Here is a 26,437-nt window from a genome sequence, read left to right as displayed (position 1 = left end):
GTCTAAACCATGTCTGGTAGATTGGCCGTCTTTGAAGTTCATATAAACAGAATCATAGCCTGCATTCTTTTGTTTCCTGTCATTCAAAATCATGATTGTGAGATTCACCAAAATTGTGTTTGGTCTATTTTATAGCATTTCATTGTAAGAAATTTTAACATTTTTGCATTCTACTGTTGGTGGATATTTGTCATATTTCCACTTTGGGGCTATTACAGTTATTGCTGTGAGCATCTTGGTACAGTGTATGTGTCCTGCTACACATATGTGTGGGTGTTTTTCTAGGCATGGGATTTCTGGGCTTTAGGGCATGTATATCTTTATCTTAGATGATGCCAGACCCTTCAGAGTAGTGATACCTGTTTTCCATCAGCAGTATATGAAAGCTCCTTTCACTCTGCCTTCTTGCCAACACTTGATGCAGTCAGACCTTGTAATATTTGCCATTCTGAGGAGTATAATATGTTGTGATTTTATTTGAATTTCTCTAATTTTTTTTTTTTTTTCTTTTTGAGATGGAGTCTCGCTCTGTCGCCTAGGTTGGAGTGCAGTGGCACGATCTCGGCTCACTGCAACCTCCACCTCCTGGGTTCAAGCGATTCTCCTGCCTGAGCCTCCTGAGTAGCAGGGATTACAGGTGCCCGCCACCACACCTGGCTAATTTTTGTAGAGATGGGGTTTCATCATGTTGGTCAGGCTGGTCTTGAACTCCTGACCTCAGGTGATCCGTCTGCCTTGGCCTTCCAGAGTGTTGGGATTACAGGTGTGAGCCACAGTGCCCAGCCAAATTTCTCTAATATTAATAAACATAGTTTTGTGGGTTTTGGCTATTTGGATTTCTTGTGTCATGAAGAGTTTGTTCAGATTTTTTGCCCTTAGTTAGGTGTTTTAAAAACTGATTTTTAAGAACTTTTTTCTATATCCAGGATAAAAATTATTTGTCCAGTTGTATGTGTTGAAATAGTCTCTCCCATCCATCTTTGTTCTTACTTTCCTCATGGTGTCGTCTTATTTCATTGAGGTATAACTTACATAGAGTAAACTGCAAAATTTTTTAAGTATACATCTTGACATAAGTACAGACCTATGTACCCATCACCCAGATGGAAATACAGAACATGCCCATCTCCCTAGAAGGCTTCTTGAGTGTCCCATCTCCCTCACTGTCAGTCCCCAGACGTAACTTCTGTTTTGACTTCTATGGTGTTTTAATGAATAAAAATTCCCAATTTTAATGTAAAATTTATCAGTCTTTCCTTCTATGTTTAGTGATTTTTGTGTCTTGTCGAAGACTCTGAGGTCATAAAAGTATGCTAAAAGCTTTACAGTTTTGCCTTCTATCTAGATTTGTAATCTATCAGAATTGTAATTCTTATTGTGTACAGTAGGGATTCTATCTTTTTTTAATTTCCCCTGTGGTTATGTAGTTGTTTCAGTTTCAGTATTTAAAAACCTTTGTTTTACCCTTGGCTCTGCAGGACCGCCTTGTCATAAATCATTGTCCTACAGGCATGATTCTGTTTCCTGTGCTGTATTCTCTGTCCCTGGCCTGATACTGTACTCTTGTAATCATCGTGACTTTATGATCTTGGTATCCGGTAGGGCAAATTTTGAATGTTAACCAACTTTTCATATATTATCCTTCTTATATGTTGCTGGATTCAGTCAATTGCTGTATCATTATGTTCATGCATTTATTCGGCAGGTATTTATTGAGTAGCTGGTATGTTATGTGCTGCACACTGTTCTAGCTGCTAGGGATACAACGGTTGACCAAAAAAGAGACACTGTGTGCTCCCATGAAGGTTTCAGTATGGTAGGTGGGCACACTCCCTGCTAGGCTTGGGGGCAGGCACTCAGGTCACCTGGGAGACTCTGTGCCCTCAGCATCTTGTGACGTGCCCTTGCTGGGTCTGTCACTTGTACTTTTTTGTGAGCTCCTTGAGAGCAAAGCACATCATGTTTACTTCTTCGTTTTTTTTTTATTTGTTTGTTTGTTTTGGTAGTCCCTGGCACATGGTGGTACAGTGGGTATGCAGTAAGTTCTGGAGCAGGGACTTACCTTCCTACCTTCCTTTGCCTTCCCCACGCTCTTACCTGCTGAGTGTAGTCAGCCTATCCTGTTTTCCCTTCCAGCATTTTGGCCACCCTCTTCTAATATCCCACACTGCCCCTGCACCTCACAGAGACCTGCACATACTGTTCCTCTCACTGGAGTTCTCCCCTTTCTACATTTGGCCAACTCCTACTCACCTTTGAGTTTGATTTAAATATAATTTATTTAAGATAAGGCTTTCATGATCCCAACTCAAATTTAAGGCCCCCTTTTTATTGTTTCACCTTATCCTATAATTTAACATTGTAGCTTTTATAATACTTTGTAATTATGTGTTTATTTCTCTGCAACGAACTCTCCTGAAGGCACTGAATTGATATTTAGAGTAAACATAGGCACCATCTCTGCTCTCTCCCCCTTCCATAGTGATTGTCTTTACTTTCCATCCCTTAGTTGAAAATTGGTAAAGGGAAAATGAGGAAACTCTAAGAATCATGTCGTATTTAATGAAATCTTCAAGTGGCATCAGATGCTAGTTGGGAACAATAACTTATAAAATGCAGTAAACACATCACATATCCATGGGTGTTTGGTGGCAGCTAGAAAACAGATTTGTACTGATAACTGAATTGATAGAGGTTTTTATCTATGGACAGAGGTGATGTGATCTAGCTTTTTCTGTGATACCCAGAATCTATAACCTGTCTTTGTTGACCTCAAGATAAAGACCTTGTAACAACAACAGTAATAACAGATTTGTGTGGGAGAGAGTTCAGGGAAATTCATGGGTAGGAGGTCCCAGGAATCTGTCTTCTCACCTAGACAACATTTGTACTGAATCTGATGTAACTCTTTTGGTACTCTGAAGTCCACTGAAGTCTTGCAATGTCCACAAGAAGGCTTGAATGGTAAAGTGGAGTTAACTTCTGTCAATTTCAGCTCTAGCACAGTGGCAGCTATTCCTCTTCCATCCCCAGTCCTATGGCAGCAGCTGTACACTGTTCCTAGGGCATCTTGCAAGCAGCTTGTGGGAGCCAGGTAGGGTGGGCCAAAAAGACCCTGACATGCAAATATCTGGGGTCAGTGCTCTGATGACTGATTTCAGCTTTTGATCACAGAGGTACAGACAAAGGAGTGGAGGCCAATATTGTTGCACCTGCCCCCATTGTTGTAAGTCCTTCCATCTCTGGCTGAAGTGGCTTTCTGGGTATTTAAAAGGCCAACACCCTTTTTCCCTCTTCCCTTTATTTTTCTTTTGCATCTTTTGGGAACCAGGCATTAAATACTAGGATGTTGAAAAATAACTATATATACAGGGAAAATTAGAAAGTTACCGTAGATTCCCAGGGAATAGCATAGGCTCAGAGAAGACCTGAGAAGATCTTAAATTTACACCTCAGGCTTATCCTTGGCACAGAGAAAGCCTGCAACAATCCAGAAATAATAATAATAATGAACAGTAACAAAAGTAGCAAACACTTTGGCTTAGAATCTGAATTCTAGAGTTACTACATTATTAGAGTCAGATGTCCCATTTCAAAAACAATCATAAGGCATACATAAGAAACAGGAAAGTAGGCCCATTCAAGGGGGAAAAAAATGAAACAAACAGAAACCATTCTTGGATTCATCTACTATATTTTAAAACAAGTGTCTTACTAAAGATGCTCAAGGAACTAAAGGAGCATGTGTGGAAAATCAATAAAACAATATATGGACAAGCCCAGGTGCAGTGGCTCACATCAGTAATCCCAGCACCTACCAAGGCAGGTGGCTTGAGCTCAGGAGTTTGAGACCAGCCTGGTAAAATGGCAAAACCTCATCTCTACAAAAATTAGCCCCAGGCGTGGTGGTGTGCACCTGTAGTCCCAGCTACTTGGGAGGCTGAGGTGGGAGGATGTCTTGAGCCCAGGAGGTGGAGGTTGCAATGAGCTGAGATTGTGCCACTGTGCTCTAGCCTGGGGAACAGAGCCAGGCCCTGTCTCTAAATCAAAACAAAACAAAAAGCCCAATATGGACAAAATGAAATGTCAACAAAGAGATAGAAGACCTGAAGATAAATCAAAGAGAAATTCTGGAGCTGAAAGTACAATACCTGAAATAAATTTACTAGAAGGATTCGAAGGCAGATTTGAGCAGGCAGAAGGAAGCTAGGACAATGGAAAATATTAAGTCCAACAAGCAGAAAGAAAAAAGGTTGTAGAAAAGTGAACAGAGCCTAAGGGATATGTGGAACACCATCAAGCCAACCAACATACGCATTGTGGGAAACAAGGAAAAAGAGAGAGAAAAGGGCAGAGAGGATATCTGAAGAAATAAGGACTGAAAATTTTCCACATTTGATGGAAGTCACGAATATATACATCCAGGAAACTTGGTGAACTCCAAGTAAGATGAGCTCAAGGAGACACATTATCGTCAGAGTTTTGAGTTTTGAAAGACAGAGATAAAGAGAATCTTAAAAGCAGCAAGGAAGAAGCAGTCCATCACATGCAAGAGATAATCCATAGGATTATCAGCAGTTTTCTTATTAGAAACTCTGGAGGCCCGAAGGCAGTGGGCCAAAATGTTCAAAGTGCTAAAAGAAAAAACTGTCAACTAAGAATCGTTTGTCTGTCCAAACTGTCCTTCAAACATGAGGGATAAATTAAGGCATTCACAGACGAACAAAAGCTGATGGAGTTTATTACCACTAGACCTGCCTTGCAAGAAATGCTCAAGGTAATCCTGCAGGGTGAAATGAGAAGACAACAGACAGTAACTTGATGCTATATGAAGAAATAAAGATCTCAATAGAGATAAATTCATGAGCAATATACAAGCTAGTTTATAACTTCACATTTTGTTTTCTACATATTTTAAGAGACTAATGTGTCTAAAAGGATTACTAGTTTATATTTTAGGGTACACAGTGTATAAGGTTATAATTTTTTTTATGTTAACCAAAGGGAGTAAGCAGAGCTGTAAAGGAGCAGCATTTTTGGATGTTATTGAAGTAAAACTGGCATAAATTAGAATTAGAGTATTATAACTTTAGAATGTTAAATGTAATCCCCATGGTAACCACACACACACACACACACACACACACACACGGACACAGCTATAGAATATACACAAAAGGAAATGAAAAAGGAACTTAAACATTTCAGTACAAAAAATAAACTAAAAAGAAGACAGTAATGCAAGAAATAAGTTATAAGGCATATGGGAAACAAATAGCAAAATGACATAAATAAGCCCTTATTGGTAATTATTTAAATGTAAATGGATCAAGCTCTGTAATCAAAAGACAGAGATCAACAGAATGGATAAAAACACTTGATCTAACTGTACTGTCTACAAGAGATTCAGTTTAGATCCAAAGACACAAATAGGTTGAAAATAAGAGGATAGAAAAAGATAGTATAAGGAAATGGTAAGAGAGAGCAGACGTGACTAATATCAGACAAAATGATTTTAAATCAAATAAAGGTTGCAAGAGAAAAAGAAGAACATAATAAAGTTTCAATACAGTAAGAAGATATAACAGATACAAATTTGCACAGACCGATTAACAGGCCAAAATATATGAAGCAAAAACCGAAGGAAGAAATAGTTCTACAGTAATAGTTGGAAACTTCATTACCCTACTCTCAATAATGGATAGAAGAACCAGACAGAAGGTAAGTAAGGAAACAAAGGACTTAGTAAACAAACTAGATCTAACAGACATACACAGAACACTCTATCCTACAACAAGAGCATATACATTGTTCTCAAGTGCACAGAAGACATTTTCCAGGATAGAGCATATGTTAGGTAACAAATTAAGTTTCCATAGATTTTTAAAGATATCATACAGAGTATCTTTTCTGACCACAACTGGATGTTGTTAGATACCAGAAATAAAACTAAAACTGGAATATTCACAAATTTATGGAAATTAAAAAACATACTGTTAACCAGTAGATCAAAGAAGAAATCACAAGGGAAATTAGAAAATACTTAGAGGTCAGCTGGGTGCAGTGGCTCATACCTGTAATCCCAGCAGTTTGGGAGGCCAAAGTAGGAGGATTGCTGGAGGCCAGGAGTTCAAGACCTGCCTGGGCAACATGGTGAAGCCCCATCTCTATTAAAAATTTAAAAAAAGAAGAAGAAAAAAATATTTAGAGACAAACGAAAATGAAAAGACAACATAACAGAACTTATGGGACACAGCAAAAATAATGCTAAGGGGGAAATTTATAGCTATAAATCTTTACATTAAAAAATAAGAAAGTTCAAGGAACTAGATAAAGACTTAGACAGAGTAAACCCAAAGCTAGCAAAAGGAAGATAATAAATATTAGGGCAGAGATAAAACAAACTAGAGAATAGAAAAATAATAGAGAAAATTATGAAAACAGAAGTTGGTTTTTTAAAGATAAACAAAAATTTACCAACTTTTAGCTAGGTGGACTAAGGTAAAAAGAAGACTCAAATTATCAGAAATGAAAGTGGGGACATTACTGCTGATTCTACAGAAATAAAAAGGGTTGCAAGAGAGCACTGTGAACAACTGTACACCATCAGTTTGGATAATGTAGATGAAATGGACAAATTCCTAGAAGCTCAAAACCTATCATAACTAAGTCACAAAAAAAACAGAAAATACGGACAGACCTATCACTAGTAAGATAATTGAATCAGCAATGAAAAATCTCACAAAGAAAAGCCCTAAACCTGATACCTTCACTGGTGAATTCTAGCAAACATTTCAAGGGGACCTAATACTAATCCTTCTCAAACTTTTCCAGAAAAATTGAAGAGAACCCTTCCTAACTCATTTTATGAAGCCAGCATTACCCTGGTACAAAAGCTAGACAGAGACCCTACAAGAAAACTAAAGACCGATATCCTTTATGAACATGAATTTAACAGCATACTAAAAGAATTACACACCGTGACCAAATGGAATTTATTCCTGGAATGCAGGGGTGGTTCAACATACTGAAATTGACCAGTGTAATACACCATATTAATAGAATGAAGGGAAAGAAACACATGATAGATTCAGTTGATACAGAAAAAGCATTTGACAAAATTCAACATCTCTTCATGATAAAAAAAAAAAAACTCAACAAACTGGGAATATAATGAAACTACCTCAACATAATAAAAGCCATGAAAACCCAACAAGTGAAAAATCAACAGCAAACGTATTCCATGATGAAAGACTGAAAGCTTTTTCTCTAAGATCCGGGAACAAGGCAAGGATGTCCACTTTCATCACTTTTATTCAATATCTTACTAGAAGTTCTAACCAAACCAGTTAAGAAAAAGAAAAGGCATCCAAATTAGAGGAAGAAGTAAAATTATCTTTTCACAGATTATGTGATCTATGGAAAACCCTAAGGATTCCATCCCCCTCATACAGAAAAACCATTAAAACTCATGTTTTAATGAAGTCAGTAAAGTAGCACTATATAAAGTCAACACACAGAAATCAGTTGCATTCTATTTACTAATACTGACCTGGAATGGAAATTACAAAAGCAATTCCTTTTATAATAGCATCAAAAATAATAAAATACTTAGGAATTAAGGAGGTGAAAGATTTGTACCATGAAAACTATAAAACATTGCTGAAACAAATTAAAGGAGACATAAGTGGGAACACATCTCATGTTCATGTGTTGAAAAACAATATTGTTAAGATGTCAGTACTGCTCAAAGCAATTACAGATTTTAATGCAAGTCATGTCAGTATCCCAATGAAATTTTTTGCAGAAATAGAAAAACCCATTCCAAACTTCATATGGAATCTCAAGGGACATTGAATAGCCAAAACAATATATAAGAAGAACAGAGCTGGAAGACTCACACTTCCTGATTTTGAAACTTATAATAAAGCTACAATAATCAAAACAGTGTGGTACTAACATGAAGACAGACAACTGGACTAGTGGGACAGAATAGAGAATCCAGAAATAAATCTCCACAAATGTAGTCAAATGATTGTTGAAAAGGATGACAACACCATTCAGTGGAGAAAAGGCAGTCTTTTCTGTAGACGGTGATAAGGAAGCTGGATATCCAGGTGCAAAAGAATGAAACTGAACCCTTACTTAACATCATATACAAAAATTAACTCAAAGTGGATTAAATGTAAGACTCTTAGATGAAAATACAGAGCAGAAGCTTCACATGACATTGGATTTGGCAATTATTTATTGGGTGTGATACCAAACCCACAGACAGCAAAAGGAAAAATGATAAATTGGACTACATGAAAATTTTAAAATATTTTGCATCATTCAACAGAGTGAAAGAATCATTCAACACAGTGAAAATGTAATCCACAGAACGGGAGAATATATTTGCAAATTATTTATTTGATAAGGGATAGATATCTAAAGTATATAGAGAATTCATAAAACTTAACAACAATAAAACAACCTGATTCAAAAATGGACAAAAGACCGAGTACACATTTCTCCAGTAAGATATACAAATGGCCAAGAAGCACATGCAAATATACTCAGCATCACTAATCATGAGAAAAATGCAAATCAAAACCACAATGAGATACCACCGCACACCCATGAGGATAGCCACTATATAAAGCAAGAAAAAAAACAAACAAACAAGTCTTCGCATGAATGTGGAGAAATCAGAACTCCCATGCATTACTGATGGGAATGTAAAATGGTGCAGCCATTGTGGAAAACGGTTTGGCAAGTCCCCAAAAAGTTAAAGGTAGAATGACTATATATATGATTTAGCAATTCCACTTCTGGGTATATACCCGAAAGAATTGAGAGTAGTGTCTCAAAGAAGTATTTGTACACCGTGTTCCTAGCAGCATTATGTGCAGTAGCCAAAAGGTAGAAGCAACCCAGGTGTCCACCAAAGGATCAGTGGGTAAACAAAATGTGGCCTCTACATTTAATGAAATATGATTCAGCCTTAAAAGGAAGGCAGTTCTGACACACACTGCAACATGGATGAACCCTGAGGACCTTACGCTTAGTGAAATAAGCCAGTCATACTGTGTCAGCTTATTTATAAGAGGTACTTAGAGTAGTCAAAATCACGGAGACAGAAAGTAGAGTGCTTGCCAGTGGTTGAGGGGAGAGAAGAAAGGGAATTACTGTTTAATGGGGACTGAGTTTCAGTTTACGAGACGAGTTGTGGAGATGGATGGTAGTGATAGACACACAATGTTGTGAATGCGTTTAACACTACCAAAGTGTACTCTTTAATATAGTTAGGATGCGAAATTTTATGTTATGTGTAAAATCTGGAGAAAAATAAATGTAGGCAGCAACTGTACCTCAGACTTTTCCTGTATGTCTCAGATCTTCATCAGGGGCCTGAGCACAAAATAGTTTTCTAATTAATCATTCTTCAGGGTCAAAAAAAGCAAACAGTTCTGTCTGTTTAACAGTAATATCTGACATTGAGTGCCTCTTTCATGCCAGGCATTGTGATCTTATTTCATCTTTGCATCCATCCTATGAAACAATATTTTTATCTTCATTTTATAGAGGGGGGAATTTAGGCAAATGGTTTTATAACTGGCTAGGGCCACCAGCTGTTTGGCAGCAGAACGGCAATGCAATTTGAACCTCAACTTTCTGCCCACAAGGCCCAAGAACATAATCACTTTTCTGTACTATCGTTTGACATATTGAGAGATCATTTTGTCTCCCCCCTCGTTGGTGAAAGGATGTGAAGTCACATGCCTGATAGAGGAGCGTGGTGGCCTGTAAGCCCACCTAGAGCCTGTGCTGGAGCTCCACTGTACCCATGGCTCTCAGGTGCACTGAGTGTGTTGTGCACATGGCAAACACCCCTTTCCGTCACCTGTACCCACTACCTGTCCAAGTTCACAGGTGGAACAACTGCCTTGATAAAGTGTAAATTGCCCAAAGCCGTGCGGCTTGTAAAATGGCAGAGCCGTAATTGAACCCAAGTCTGTATTATTCCAAAATTTTATTCTCGCCATTATGGACTCCTGCTCCCTTGTTCCACTCTCCACGCAGCTGCCCACAAGAGCTTCTTAATTTTTCTACTTCAGCTCTTTCGATGGGTTCTCATTGTGTTAGAATGCAGTACAGCAAGCTCCTTACCATAGCCTAAGAATCCCTGAAAGAGCTGGCCTTGACTGACCTCTGCTTCATTTTATCCACTCTCCCTCACTCATTCTTCCCAGCCATACAAGTTTTTCTCATCAATGTTCCTCCATGTGGAGGCGCCGCGTGGCCTGCTCCCGTCTGCAACCTCCTCCTCAGCTCTCTAGGGGTCTGGCTTCTTTTCATCCTTTGAGTTTCAGCTGTGATGTTAATTCCTCAGAGAGGCCTTCCCTAACTCCCCTCTTTCCCCAAGTTGTCCTCTTGTAATTATGCGCTGTCACCCCTTTCAGACTTTGTTTTTTGGTTTAGGGCCTGCCTCTCCAAGTGCTAGAATGTAAACGCCCCAAGGGCCGGGATTGGACTATCCTGTTAGCTGTTGTCTTACCAGTATTGAGCACTTTGCCTTCATATTTATTAAATGAATGAATAGATCGTGATTAAATTTTTGAGAGACATTCAGATGTAAGATTAACAGTTTGAATTTGTTCATATCTAAATCCCTTGCTCCACCGCCAGTCTAAATATCAAGAGGTGTATTTATAGAAAAGAGGAAAACAGTGTTAAAGTATTAAGTTTCTGTAATTCAATGAATTTTCTCCCCAAAATGAAATATTCAGTACTTCAGAAATTTTTTAGAGAGATACGCGTCAAGGGAGAGTTTTAGAACTAAGTGTCACCAGCATGACCACTTGGCTTTTAAATAGTCTAAAGTGTTATAATTAATGTTGGAGTTATTTATGTATTATACCTTTCTGCTGAAGGTTGTCCTGACTTTAAATGGATATAGTAGTGCTCTTCCCCTGATGAGGATAAATTAGAATTAGAGATCTCCTTGTTGAAAGAAATCAATCAGACTGCAGCTAACTCTTGAGTCACCTATTACTGTTAGAAGTGAAAGCAGACAGCATGAAATGAGAACCTCTCTCCTGTGTTGACTTTGCAGCACAGTAGAGTCCTTGGGAAGCGCACGCATCTGGTATCTGTCTCTGTTCACCCTGCAAGCCCTCCCCACCCTTGACCACCGACTTCCTGGGAGCTGCTTGAGGCGTCGGGGGAGGTGGGGTGAGGAGGCAGGTCAGGATGGCCATGGTAACTAATGCTAATGGAGCAAGTGCTACCAGATGCCCAGACACTGGTGTGTACAGCGTAAGCGCGCTCCCTGACTCCTCAGGGCCTGCTGTGTCTTGTCTGTTCTAAATCGCCAGAAGCTCCACCCTGTTCATGTTCTTCATTTAATCCTTTCTAACTTAGAACTATTTTTGATCCTTGGCTGTACTTCATTAATTTTGAAATATCAACAGTGCTAGATGAACACTAATGTCTTATAACTTAGGTGGGTTTACATTTTCTGCTCCAAATTTTTATTTCCCTTTGAATTGTTAGCTTATTAGCTAGTTCTAAAGGTATTTTGCAGAGATAGTTACTTTGGTGTCTGCAAGTTTATTTTATCACTTGGGATTTCTTTGAAGAGAAAGGGATGTATTTCATGTATCACAAAACCTACCGTTCCTTGTACTGGTTTGCAGGCATAGCTCAGAAACGTGCAGTCATAGCAGCCCGGAAGAAGAACTGCTCTGCCCTGCAGAGGTCTCTCTGGATGGACTGGCCATGACAGAATACTTAGCAGCGATATGGCATCGCAATCAGGGGAGCGGACGCTGGAGCCTGACTGTCTATTTCCAGATCCACCTTGAACACATCCAGTTGCGGGACCTTGGCCATGTTCGCCTCTGTGTGTCTTAGTTTTCTCATCAGTAGAATGAGGATAGTAACGAACATCTACCGCATAGAGAGTTTGTGAGGATTGAATGCTTTCACACTTAGAACAGCCCCTGGCACATCCTGTGTCCTGGAATGTGACAACCGATGCTGTTACCTTTATTAGTTTTACTCGTGCTACTATTTTGTGAAGGTAAACTGGCAATCTCATTTTCAGTCTTGGCTTATGTGAGAGACACTTAAATGTACGAGTTTCACTTGCATTGGGAGTGGCAGTGTGTTCCAGGAACAGAAATTCAGTGGGGCCAGCTTATTATGTGACCACTGATCCCAAAGATCACCAGGTACTTGGTAAACATCCTCTTTACCTGGCAGGCGAGGCCTGACACTTCCCCTGTTTCTACTGGGTTTCTATTGACTCCCATTCATAAATCCCCTATCGTTAGGACCTCCCCTGCCACCATCTGGGCAGTGAAGCTCTGCCGGTGTGCTACTGGCAGCGTCCCGGGTTGTGTGTGGAGACACTGAGCACTGTTGTTTACTTTAGAAGGTTATTGTCCCCAGAATGCTGCTCTCCCACAACTGTCTCCTGCAGCATGAAGGCTGACATTGTATCGTGGCTGTGTATCCACATGCATTTATTAAATCACACCTCCCTTTCAGCCCAGATCTGACAGAACTCTGGGAGCTACCCCCTCATAAGTAGATCAAATCCAGGCACCAACAGGCAAATATTTTAAACACTCGTACTGTAGCCAGGAGCTACAAGGACCAGTAAGATAGGAGTCTGAGCACACGGTGAACACACATTCTCTGGAGTCAGAATTCGTGCACCGTGGCCTGAATGTCTGCAGTGTGCATGGGTGTGCCAGGCACTCTGCTAACCATGCTGCATACAGTGGCTCCTTCCGAGTCTCAGATGTGACATTGGAGTGCTGCCCCAAATCCAACTGGAACTACTTCATGGCCCCGAAACCCTTTCGTGTGGTTTAAGTTAGAAGTGGTATTGGTTGTTTCTGACCCTGAAACCTGTGTGTGATGGGGCTGCCAGACTGTGACTGCTTCGTACCACGCTTTGCTTTGAAGTGGTCAGTAAAATGATTCCAGAGCATGTCATGTACAAAATTAGTTTCATTGCCACAGGATCCTTCACCGCCAAAACCCCGTGAATGTGAGGTACCTGTGAGCACGGCCCTCCATTGGCCACAGAAGCTTTTGGAGTGGGCAGTGTGTGCGATGATTGTGCAGGGCACAGGTCATCTTCCCATGACTTCACTGCCAGATGGATGGGCTCATGGGTCCTGCTTTGCCTAGCATGGGCGCTTGAGCTTTCACATCTGGGACTGGTGAGGGATGGAGAGTACACGCCCAACAAGGCCTGGACAGCACACTGGTGCCACAGCCCTTCGCTCAGGCCCACGGGATGCAGTGGAGGAAGTGTAAGCCTTGTAGAGAGAGAGGTTTCAGGCTTCAGAGAGGAGGCCTGTGAAGTCAGGAACATCTCCCCTCTCCCTTGACAATTTATGGAAAGTACATTGTGCCAAGCAAGGACAGTGAATGGGCCCTCATTTCAGCATCTTTAATAAAGTACTGATTTGGGTTATGCACAGATATAAAATCTCTAGTGGACAGAGGTGTGAAATGTAGTTCTGTCAAAACTCAGCAGTGTTTTATGGGGCCTATGTACCACTTCCCTTACAGCCTAGAAGCCGAGAAGCAGCCTCAGCTTTCAGTGCAGGGGTGTTGCTGAGATGGCTTTTTCCCTCCGGAAAGACTGAAACTGCTCTTTCTTATAGTGTGTATTAAATGCAAATCTTACTCTATATTCTTCAGATTGTAACCTATAATTTCCAAATCTGGGCCGGGCACGGTGGCTCACGCCTGTAATCCCAGCACTTTGGGAGGCAGAGGCAGGCAGATCACGAGGTCAGGAGATCGAGACCATCCTGGCTAACACAGTGAAACCCCGTCTCTACTAAAAATACAAAATATAGCCGGGTGTGGTGGCGGGTGCCTGTAGTCCCAGCTACTCGGCAGGCTGAGGCAGGAGAATGGCGTGAACCCGGGAGGCGGAGCTTGCAGTGAGCCGAGATTGCGCCACTGCACTCCAGCCTGGGTGACAGAGCGAGACTCCGTCTCAAAAAAAAAAAAAAAAAAAAATTCCAAATCTGACAATTATTTCTCTGCCTTCTTTTAGTATTTTTTTTTAACACTTTCAGTATTAGCAATTAGCCATTAATTGGTAAATTGGAGGGTATACATACTCATGATTTTAGCTTTTATTTTTAAATGCTATTAAGGCATAACAGGCTACAAAACATAGAACAGTACATACAGCACTGCATGGAAACATTTGAAGCACAGATGTTCTGTCGTATTAAAATATAAAAAGTCAGAGGGAAATTAGATACCAGATAGACCAACAATTTAGAGAAGGAAGAGGGAGCCAAAATGGCTGGTTTGTGGTGGGTATTGCACACATAGTTTCCAGCGTCATGCAAGGAGACACTGTGTAGAATCTGCACCATAAATTAGACTTCTACTTTAATTTTCTGAATGAGAAGAGTATGCAGTGGGACCAGTGACATAAATGAGAGTTGAGAACAGAAGATAATCATAACAGATGAAGGTGGAAGTAAAATGAACTTTAGAAAGCAGTGAAAACATCTCTTGACATTTGAGTTTATTCTGAAAAACTTGTGGCCCCTTGCAAAAGTAAGGGGATCTTCAGATGTATCTCTGTCACAGGACCTCCATCTTGCCTGGCCCGCTCCCTCTCTCCTGCCTCCTGCCCTACTCTCCCGCACCCTGCGAGTGGGAGCTCTTCTTTTTGGAGGTTGTCCCAACAGGTAGCACAAGTCCCATGAAACTCCAGGAAGCCCGGGCTCCCTGGGCAGCACTTTGGGAAGTGTCTTTTTTCCTCTCAGTAAGAAAGTTCTTAGAGAACAGGGCCAAGGTCAATGAGGACTCCCCCTGGGGATGCAGTGGGGTGAGATGGGGTGAGGAGGTTGCCTTTTCAGGGCCACACTCTTGGCGTGTTTTCTTCTTTGGCTGACAGAAATTGGCATATTTTAAAGTATTTTGGTTTGTAGAAATATAACGCATTTTGAGAACAATTTTTAAACTGAACTACTACTTTGCATTCTAAAATCTCTACATTTTACCATGGTCCGAGAAGATATTTGTTTAGATGTGACAAGGGATTTGTGAAGCATCTTCATCTAGGAAAACCTTTTTCTAACAGGGCAGATAATTACACAGGTTTGTAAAAGCCTGGGTGGAGTAGGCTTGCCCGTGCTGACCATGCTATGTGCAGGCCAGCTCTGGGAGAGGTTCTAATTGTGCGCCCCTCCCTGCTCCACAGTGTACTTTGGAAAGCCCTGCAGCACACAAATCCCTTGCCTTCATGGGTTTGTTATCTAAAAAGAGTTTTAAAATATATATCTTGGATGCAAAAACTAAATACAGATATTACATATAATATATGCATCTGTTATACAGATATTATAAATAAAGTCCATATATATCAGAACATCATGAAAAGTCTTTTAACACATTTAAATCATTTTAATTTACATAATGCATATTTTTTCAGTGCCAGTACTTTTTAAGGTTGGTTTATTTATTTTCTTATTTTTGAGACAGAGTCTTGCTCTGTTGCCCAGGCTGGAGTACAGTGGCGCAATCTTGGCTCACTGCAACCTCTGCCTCCCGGGTTTAAGCGATTTCTCCTGCCTCAGTCTCCCGAGTAGCTGGGACTGCAGGCGGCTTACCAGCACGCCTAGCTGATTTTTTTGTATTTTTAGTAGAGATGAGGTTTCACCATGTTGGCCAGGCTGGTCTCAAACTCCTGACCTCGTGATCCGCCTGCCTCAGCCTCCCAAAGTGTTGGGATTACTGGCGTGAGCCACTGTGCCCGGCCTATTTATTTATTAATTCAACAGATATTCATTAGGGCTTCCCATGTTCTAGGCTGGAAGTTGGCACACCTTTTCTGTGAAGGGCCACATAGTAAATATTTTGGCTCTGTAGGCCATGCTATGTCTTGGCAGCTCCTCCACCCTGCCCTTGCAGTGTGACAGCGGCTGCCAACACAGGCAAGTGATGGGCATGGCTGTGTGCCGTAGAACCTTGTTTACGGATACTGACATTTGAACTTCAAATAATTTTCATGTGTCAGAAATCAGTATTCTTTAGATTTTTTTTCCAATCATCTAAATATATTAAAACTGTTTTTAGTTTACTGTCATAAAAAGCACAGGCCATCATTTGCTGACCCCTGTTCTTAGCAGTCTTCTAAGCACCGACAGAGCAGTGACCAGAACAGAGTTCCTGTCGCCCTAGAATCTACATTTAATGATGTACAGGACTTTAAGTAGCACTGATTTTAATAGCTGAAAGAATAGTTTAGCTTGATGGAATCTGTCTCATCAGACAATTCCAGTTTTAACATTTCAGCTTACCTGACTGTACTTTAAAAGTGAGCTTGGCACATCAATCTGCTGGTCATTAATACCCTTACCGTGGATTGTTTTTCTGTATCATGCTGTTTCCCAGCCTATGTTCTTCTCCCCTGCTAATATCTTATCACCTTGCTGACAAGGCCACCCAGTTTAGTGTTGGGCCCTGTGTTGAACCAGCTGAGGCCCAGTGCAGTGCTGCCTCGGCCATTCAGCAGTACGAGGTGCTTTACTGACGCTGTGGTCTTGGTGGCCTGGGTCAAGACCCCAGAGTCCCCTGCTGAAGAGCTGGCCAGCACTATCAAGTCCCGCTCTAGTGCTGATTGCAGGGTTCTTTCAAGGCAGTTTTGCAACAAACAGGCTCATGCCTTCTATTTGTAGTAGCTATGGAAACGTTAGAAGCTCTCTTTCTAAAGCTAAGCATACAATAAAGCACTTCAGATGTTGGTGGGATTAGAGACTTTAGAAGATGTTTAATTTTCTCCCCTACTCTTTCTTCCTCTCTGTCCCTTTAGAGAGGGAACAAGAGGGCAATGTGAATATTAACTGAGACTTGCTTTAATCTCTCTCGTGACACTTCAGACTGTCTAGGTCTGCACAGGCTGCACTCTAACAAGGAGTGGCATGCATATTCATGACCCAGGGCTGTGGACCAGACACGCTTCCTAGGGCTATATTTTACAATGTTTTTATTTTCTACTCAAAATTTCTTGAAAGAAACAACTATGAAAAATTGATTTTGTGATTTTGATTAAGTCTAGAACCCAAGACAGCAGTGCTAAAATGTTCTCACTGGAAATAGGAACAGATTAGAGGGGGTTTGTGTAGTATTTGATTTACAGGTAGACAACACAAACCCCAAAATGTTGGTGCTCATTTAGAGGGGGCAGTGGAGCAAACTTCACATCTGCCTAAGAAGAATGCGTAGGGGTTCTACCTTCGTGAAGTCCGCCTTAAACTGGAAGGAAAGATGAATTTCACTTAAAATACGTTAAGAGTATTAAATGTATATTTAAATGAAAAGTGTGGAGGTTTACTATTATTGGCATGGTTGTGATTTCTGATTTTCAAGGCCCTGAAAGGGAGTTGACTCCAGAGTGGTCTTGTGGCCCTATTTCTTCTCAGCCTTTCACACTTCCTTGACTTACATGTTTTTGCACTTTGGATACTAATTTTGGAAGAAGACAAAAATGCCTTTTCTGCTTTGGGCTTCAGTGCTTCTTCTGTTAGGTTGTCAGGTCAGTGGCTACTCCAAGAATCTGCTCCGTGTGAAATACTTGACTATCATATTTTGTTTCTGAAGTAGTATGCCTGAATCCTGGGGCTGCAGGGGGCTGAGCAGGACCCATCACCCCAGCTGCAACCAGTGCCCCTGTTTGAGGGAGACACCTGGCAGCCCTTCATCTCCAAGAGGGCTTTTCTTCAGTCTCATTCTTTCTGTGCTCCACTTGCCTTATATATAAAGCAGGCATTGTGTAAGTTTGTATTCTACAGAAATTAGATACCAAACACTTTAAGGGTGGGTTGCTATTAAAATACCATGATAACAGTATTTTCACAAAACGTGATAGAAATGTTGCCCTCCAACCCCAAGATGAACATGATTAAAAGCCACTCTTTGATCCCATCCACATGGGAATTCTGGTGTTTCGTTGTCATGGACCATTTATTTATGCAGTTGAGCCTCCTTGCCTGGGTTGCATTTATATCGGTTTACTTTCATGTAATCTCTCAAACCCTAAAAAGCCCTGAGTCGGGAAACCACACCAAGAACAGGAGGCAAAAACACACCCTGTGAGTCGCTGCAGTGCCACCATGGCCCCACCCACGTGGTGAATGAGAGATAGCATGCTTACATTTGTTCATTTAGCAAACATTTCCCAGCATCACGCTAGGGACAGAGCACAGAGAAGTGAGTACCACTGGTTTTGTTGCGAGGAGTTCACAGTACATTAGGGCATACAGAAATACAAACAAACAGTCATAGCTTACATAGTTTCGATAAGGCCAGACACAGTGGCTGTAGTCCCAGCTATTCGGGAGGCTGAGGCAAGAGGATCACTTGAGCCTAGGCTTTCAAGACACAATTTCAATAAATATGTATTGAACATCCACTTTGTGCTGGGAACTAGACTCGGTGCTAGGATATCGAAGTCAATTAGATGTGGATCCTGCCCTCAAGGAGCTCACAGACTCATCAGCAGATGAGTAGAGTGCGGTGTGATGAGAACTGTTAAAAAAGAGAGCGAGAATGCACTGGAAACAGACAGCAGGTGCACCTAATCTAAGCAGGTGACGAGGGGTAGCTAACACAGGGAAGGCTTCCGGGAGACTGTGATACTTGCTGACCCTTGAAGGCTAAGTGTGCCCCATGAGAAAGGAAGCAGCATTGAGGGAAGCACATCCCAGGTCAGGGATTCGTGTGTGCGGAGACACAGGGGAGGCCAGCGTTGCAACATTGCCAGAGGTTGAGAGATGAGGGTGCCTGGCAGGAGAGGTGGGTAGGGGCCGTCTGGGGGGGTCTCGCATGCCCTGGAGTGGAGCACTTTGATAGTCCCTTTCCTCCAGAGACATCCTGCGTTTGCTGCTGGCAGTGACGGTGCTGGCACCAGACTCTTCAGTTTCTGAGCCAACCACCCCTCTGATCTCAGGAGCTCTGAATGCATTATTGGGGATTTCAGCTTTCCTACTTTAATTATATTTAAGTGAATAACCAGGACATTTCAGAAAGAAGTGTTATGCTTCTTTCATTTACCATTAGAGAGTTATGAACAAAAATTCCCCAGTCTTATACACATATTTCATGCTCCTTGAGTCAGTTCTCCTTGTAATCACTGACTCCTCCTTTTCCTACAAAAAGTGAGAAAATGAATTTGTATATTGACAGTGACATCCTGGGTGTGAAATTCAAATAATTCATTGTTGAGAAATTGACGAATATGTTGGAAGTGCTTGATACCGAGGCTCATTATCTTTATTCTCTATACTGGCACAAAGTGGGGGTTCAGTGATCGTGGAAAAGAGGCAGATATTCAAATTTAGGTTTTCTGCATTTGAATATTTGAATAGGTTCTGTCTCCAGAAAAGAAATGCAGCCATATAAAGGACCTGGACTTTGTCATGAGAGAATGACAGATAAATGACAAAATAAGAACTTTTTCCCCACCATAGACAGATGACTGATTATAGAACCAGCATTAGCTGGGCACTGACAGTTCTTTTCTCTGCCATCTGGAAAAGGTCAGTCATTTATACCCACCAGTGGTTTTGATGCTAAACCTCCAAAGACCAGCAGGTCATTCACTCAGCACATGTTGGTTGATCCTTTGCTTTGTGCCAGGCTCCATGTTGAGGCCCAAGGCCCCAGGAACACGTGACCGCAGCCACGGAGGAGCAGGGAGACAGACCAGGAGCTTAAGAGCTGTGAGTGGGGAAGCAAAGAGGACGCTGGGCCAGCTCACCCGGTGTGTATTGGAGGGACTAAGATGGAGCAACCTTTTTAAATACAAAACACTTCCTGAGCATACAGCTGCCTGCTTAGTACATTTCAGTTGTCTGACTTAATTGGACAGTCATTTTTACTGTTTTCTTTTGAGGCTGTTGAACTAGGGAGAGAAACTGTTGGACTCATTTTCTTTCCCAAATACTACAGGAAAGAGCACCAGCTTTGTGAATGTTGAAGTTTTCGCCGTGTTCTCATGCCATGTTGGGGGAGCTAGAAATGTCTCAGAACTGGCCACAGCGTTGCATAGGGGCGTTCAGGGCAGGATCAGAAGACTTGGCTCTTTAGCTCTAGGGTTTGATACCTTGTGGGGACACTGACTCCCTGGTTCTGGCATTGGCAATGCCTGAGTGGGAAGCATCTGATAATCATCAGGGGACAGGACTTGTTTGTCTTGATGCCTTTATCTGCTCATGGGCAGGGAGGTCTCTTTCTTTGGAAAAGTATTTGTTCCACCCTAGGTTCTTTGTTGTTCCCCCTGGATCAGGGTGCCAGGCCCAGTGGGGACACAGCCTCTCTTGGCAGTCTCTTATATATGACCCTGGATCCAACCACTGAAGACTGGTCCCTGCAGTAGTTTTTGTACAGTCCTTTATAGAACTACATATAATAGGTTAATGTTTGCATGAGGTTTACACGGCTCTTGGTGATTAAATCAAATGCCCTACTCAGTAATGTGGCGATGCTATCCCAGTTTTCGTAGGTTGTCTCTGGTCTCCTGCCAAGCGGAACGTGCCAGGTGAACACTTGGGCACAGTGAGCCCCGATGCTTTCAGGAGCCTGAGTATTCAAACTAAACACAGCAAATCCTTCAAAGGCCTTCCAGCTTCATCTTTAGAATACTGAATGCGGGAAATTCCATGGTGACTCCTAGGAAACAATTCTTGTTTCTAACTGGGCTCCCATTAAAACAAGATGTTTTTCCTGATTCTAACCTGACGTCTTTGTGACTGATTCTTTAGTGCTCCTCTTATTCTTTCCCTAGTGAGTCAGTAACATAATTATTCAACAAAGGAATGTGTGTGTGTGCACGCACACACGTTTGCCTGTGTGTGTGTTCTTGGGTTCATAAACTTCAGTTTGAGCTGCTCTAAGTCTTTGCTTCCTTGTTCATTCATTCATTCAACAAATACTGAGTAAATATCTCTGGGTGCCAGTGGCTGGGCATCACACACACATGCTGGATGTATATGTGCATATGCATGCGTTGCCTCTTTTTAATGTGTTTGCACTTTAGATGCATATTCATAGAATGCATCCTCAAGAAAACTTGTTAATTGATAGTGGGCGTTCCGTGTTTCTGTGCTCCTCTACTCCTTTTCTGATAATTCTTATGTGAAGTTATCAAACAGGAAAGTATGTTGTCACATTCCTTCACTCTGGCTCCAGTTCTGACCCAGTGGGTGATATATGCCATCCGAAACCTTACCGAAGACAACAGCCAAAACCAAGATTTGATTGCAAAGATGGAGGAACAGGGGCTGGCAGATGCATCCCTACTTAAAAAAGTGGGTTTTGAAGTTGAAAAGAAAGGCGACAAGTTGATCCTGAAATCTACTAGAGACACCCCTAAGCCAGTAAGTGCCCTCGAGGGAACTGTCTTTCCCTTTGGTTTGTAGAAAGCTGTTTCCACTTCCCCGTTGTTTCAAGCACGAGGCTCTTTGTAAGAATGTGGATGGGAGAATTGTGCCCTCTGTAGTGGTTTACCGAGGAAAGCCGTAAAGATAGCTGCAAACGGTTTTTTTGTTCCGGCTTTATGCTGCCATTTTCTTAAAAGAGATAAAATTTCAAACTCATTCTGGGTGAAAAATATGAAAGGCATATCAAAATTTATACATGGTCTAAAAGTAAGTTACTCATAGGAATTAGATTTTCTTTAAAAGATAGTTAATGTTCACTATAGTTTAAAAAACAAAACTCCTTGAATAATATTGCATGAATTGTTTTAGGTTTCTCTAAGTTATTTGTCATTACTGACCAAAGTTCTGGGTTTTTTCCCCTTTGTCTGATGAATCTTGTGAATAGATTTGTTATATCTGCAATTTTGTTTCTTTTTTCTTCTTAGTGAATGAACTACATCCAAATACCTGAATTTTTGGAATCTGTTTCATGGATTTCTCATCTTCTACATTATGTGAAATTGCAAGTGTTTGAAGATTTATAAGTACAAATTTGGGAACTTACAAATCTTTTAGGTAGTAGAGTTTAACATGTATAAGCTAAAAGTGAAGTAACTGAGTGTTCTCTTGTTTCCTTGCATTAATGTAACTGTGTGGTTTGCCTTTGTCCCCCTGGATAGAAAGTGCGTTTGAAGAATATATTGTACTTACTGTGACAGCAGATAATAAACCAGTCTCTTGGAGGGCACAACCCTTATTTGACAAAACTTGGACGTTTGCTTGACTGTGTTTGTCCCTTCAGATGGCAAGTCAGCATCATTCTTTATATTCCTCTTCTCATTGGGTTTTCTGAACTCTGGCAGGCGGTTGAAGTAGTTTCTCACTGTGATTAATTCTAGCAATCTCTTTTCACCCCTCTGCCTTTCCAAAACATTGACAAGACTCATTTCCAGTTAATTAATTCGAGAACCCTCCCTCTTCATTTTAGGTACTGGGCTGTCTTGTCACTGAGCCCTATCCCTTTGGAATGTGGCAGGGAGCGAGGTTGGTGAGAGAACATGTGGGCACTTAACTCTTCTTGTTCCAGTTCGTCCCAGAAGTAGACATCCCAGGACCCATTCTGTGTCAAGGTGAATGCCTGTGTCCTCCCCGGCTTCATGCCTCTGTCATGGGGGAAGGAATAGCTTATGTTCTGCTCTGGTGCAGTGCCATAGATTAAAGGTTCATTTCTATCTTCTTTGATTTAAAAAGCACCAGTCTCATAAAGGTGCCATTCAGTTTTAGCCGTGTCTTCATTGGAATTGCAAAAGTACTTTTAGGGAGCAGGAGTTTATTTGACATCTAGTTATCTGTCTGTCTGTTCATCTATCTGTCTATCTGTCTGCTGTGTGAGAGGTAGGACTGGATTAAATGACCACTGAACTCACTGAATCCAGATCATTCATATCATCAACAAAAGCTCTAGGGGGAGATCACGTTGTGAATGCTTAAAACATATTATCTTCTTCAACAGCCATATCGCTAAACTAATATATCCAGAGATTTTGCACAATTCACGTTGAACCTTCCAAAATAAAAACAATAAAGACCTGTCCAAAAGTTTTTACAAAAATACTGATTGCTCCCAAATAAAGTGCTTCTAAGCTTTGTGTAGACATACTTTAACTGATTTGTAAAAATAGCTTAAGCATGTTGAGAATGAAGTAAAAGTTTTCCTGTGTGCTATCTAATGTACTCTGTGTAACTCTGAAGACACATCAGCTTCTAGGATTGCAGCAATTTATGAATAACATTTTTTCTCTCATTTATGACTTTCCATCAGTAAAGAAGCCATTGCAGAATTTAAAATTACACAAAGGAGTCATTCTCTCCTGGGACATAAAGAGTTAAAGCTCTGTTCTCTAAATAGAAGCCTGGCCAAAGGGAGAAAACAGTGGGAGTCCCTTTTCCCTTTTAACAAGTTTGCAATAGACACTTCTTTTTTTCCTGTCTCAATGGATGTGTGCACACCAGTGGAATCACACAAACTTGTCGGTATGAGCTATATAATAACAAACACAAATAAATAAAAGGGAGCCTTGTGAGAATACAGAATGGGGTAATGGTTATGTGTTTTCTAAGTAGGAAGTGTGGGGCTTGCATAGTGAAAACATGCTGATGACTGCATTGTGGCTGCCTTTGATTCCCTCGGATGGATTAATTCTTGAGCACAACAGCTTCCCTGTCCTCTACCGTGGACTCAGAGCTCCTGAGAACCTTGTTTTACATGCTATAGAGGATTAATCACCACCTCAATCAGTCATTTAGAAGGAAGAAAAAAGCAGGCCAGCCTTACAAAATTTGTAAAGAGACAGAATGGTCACAGCAAGTTTTGTGACCATATTATTGCTTTCAAGAGCAAGCTGACAAAGCTTTTAGCTGGCTTCACTTTAAAAGATAGAGGGGAAGGCTTCTCAGCTTGATACTGAGTCCAAGTATTTGCAGAGTGATTATTTTTTAATACTTTAACAATGGATGTGAAGATTTCAAAAATACTTATTTTTGCAATCTTAAAACAGTCTGCTCTCTGTAGCCACAGGTTCTGTATCCACAGATTGAACCAACTAGGGATTGAAAATACTCAGGAAAAATAAAATAGTAGTACAACAACAAAAAAATACAAATTTTAAAATACAAGGTAACAACTATTTCCATAGCGTTTACATTTTAGTAGGTGTTACAAGTAATCTGGAGATGATTTAAAGTATGTGGGAGAATGCGGGTAGTTTCTATGCAAATACTGTGAAGGTTCATGTCAGAGACTTGAGCATCCATACATAGATTTTGGCATCCAAGGGGGTTCCTGAAACCAATACTCCACAGATGTCAAGGGCCAACTTACTAAACTGTTAGGGTTTGTTAATATTTGTTCATTGTCCTCCTGCCCCAGCCATGTAAGACATGCCTGCTTCCTCTTCTGCCATGATCCTACGTTTCCTGAGGCCTCCCCAGCCATCCTTCCTGTAGAGCCCACAGAGCCATGAGCCAGTTAAACCTCTTTTCTGTATAAATTATCCAGTTCTCAGGGAGTTCTGTATAGCAATACGAGAACGCACTAATACAACGTCCTGATTTTGTGGTTCTGTTTTTGTTTTTGTTTTTAGGAGCTGACATTGAGATGCATTTTTTTGTTGTTGTTCACTAACTTCACAATCTAAGCATAGGGCTTTGGAAACTGCTAAAACATGTCATTTGCAAAATAGGATATAGAAAAAATGATTGAGATGATTTGGGCTACCAATTAATACGTCTTTAAATCAAAATTTTTTTTATTGTGCATCTTACATCCATTCTCTTTTGAAGTCATTCATGTACTGCCCTGATAATACATGACATTTAAGTGTTATTTAAATGATTTTTTTTTCGAGACAGAGTCTTGCTCTGTCACCCAAGCTGGAGTGCAGTGGCGCGATCTCAGTTCACTGCAACCTCTGCTTCCCAGGTTCAAGCAGTTCTCCTGCCTCAGCCCCCCGAGTAGCTGGGATTATAATTTTTGTATTTTTAGTAGAGACAGGGTTTCACCATGTTTGCCAGGCTGGTCTCAAACTCCTAACCTCATGATCCGCCCTCCTCGGCCTCCCAAAATGCTGGGATTACAGGCATGAGCCACTGCGCCTGGTCTTAAAATGATTTTTTTACTGTCCTTTAATTTCTATCCTTGAATGAATAAACAAAGATGTTAGAACAAAAATGACAGTCTTTGCAGAAAGAAAACTTTTTAAAAAGTCTTTCATCATCAGTGAGTTCTACAGATAAGTGCTTCACATGTGAAGCAGTAGAATTGAGGCAGAATTTTTAAATGCAGAAAAGTTGAGGAAGAATCTTGACATTTAAGATTTAATATAAAACCAAGCCTGTGGGATGGGAGGGAACCAAAACAACAACAATAAAACGCCCTCTCGGTGCTGTCCAAGGTTCTGATCGTTTCAGCCATATTGGCTTGTCCACATAAAATCAATTAAAAACCTTGTTTTCAAAATTCAGATTTTTTTCTTGTGTTTGTATGACACAATATCTGTTTTCCTCTTTCCTACACACTTTATATATTTATTTATATTTTGAGGTCAAATATTATGTGATATTTTACAATATGAATTTGATTGACCATCCACAATATACATGAATTTTTAAGCTTTTGCTGTAAACATAGTGGTTATGGTATTAACTCATCCATCAGACTTTCCTCATCTCAACCAGAGACATTCCTGTCAGTGGAAATTAATTTTCATAATTTTCCATAATTATTTATTCTTGCTTAAATTAGAAACATTATATTAAATGTTTCTTTTTGTTTAAACAATGTCATATACATTATTCATTTACCCACAAATTTCTATGCTTATTTCACATCATTGAAGCAAGGGCTTAGGCAATTTTTATCATATGGATTTAATTTTTTCACCACTTTGTAAAGTGTATTGTCCAAGAATATCAGCTCTGAAGCTAGAATTCCTGGGTTCCAGTCCCTGCTCTTTCTCCTGCTTACCCATGGGCAGGTTCCATAAGCTCTGGGTGTCTCCATTTTCTCACTGTCAGCCCCACTGAAAATGCGGCTCATAATACCACCTGCCTGATCAGAGCACATGACAGCACAAGCAAGTGGTTGTGTGTGAAGTGCTTAGTCCTGGTATTAATCCCATTATATGAATGAGGAAGTTGAATCACAGAGAAGTTATGCCCAAGGACACACAGCAGTTAATGCTTAGTGATTAATTGCTATAGTTAATTGGAAGAGAATGAATGAGAAAAAAATAGATAGCTTCTTTTCCCAGAATCATGGAAAATTAATGTAGCAAAAATGCCTGGACTATGGTTTTGGACGTTGTATTAGTGCATTCTCGCATTGCTATACAGAACTCCCTGAGATTGGGTAATTTATAAAGAAAAGAGGTTTAACTGGCTCATGGCTCTGCAGGCTATACAGGAAGTATGGCTGGGGAGGC

At 40.8% G+C, this 26,437-nt stretch overlaps 1 protein-coding gene across 2 annotated transcripts in view; it reads left to right on the top strand.

The window, feature by feature from the left end:
- ATXN10 (ataxin 10) overlaps positions 1-23,120 on the top strand; it is a 174,039-nt gene extending 150,919 nt beyond the window's left edge. For both annotated transcript variants that reach the window (XM_003281267.4, XM_030815375.1), the window contains 2 exons: positions 21,226-21,413; positions 21,902-23,120. In XM_003281267.4, the coding sequence (XP_003281315.1) occupies positions 21,226-21,413; positions 21,902-21,904 (191 nt within the window). In that variant the 3' untranslated portion in view covers positions 21,905-23,120. The remainder of the gene's footprint in view (positions 1-21,225; positions 21,414-21,901) is intronic.
- Positions 23,121-26,437: the final 3,317 nt, after the last annotated feature.

This window comes from Nomascus leucogenys, chromosome 7b, assembly GCF_006542625.1.
Source record: "Nomascus leucogenys isolate Asia chromosome 7b, Asia_NLE_v1, whole genome shotgun sequence".
Classification (NCBI taxonomy): domain Eukaryota; kingdom Metazoa; phylum Chordata; class Mammalia; order Primates; family Hylobatidae; genus Nomascus; species Nomascus leucogenys.
The sequence above is the reverse complement of the archived record's forward strand: the minus strand, read 5'-3'. Positions and strand labels throughout refer to the sequence as shown.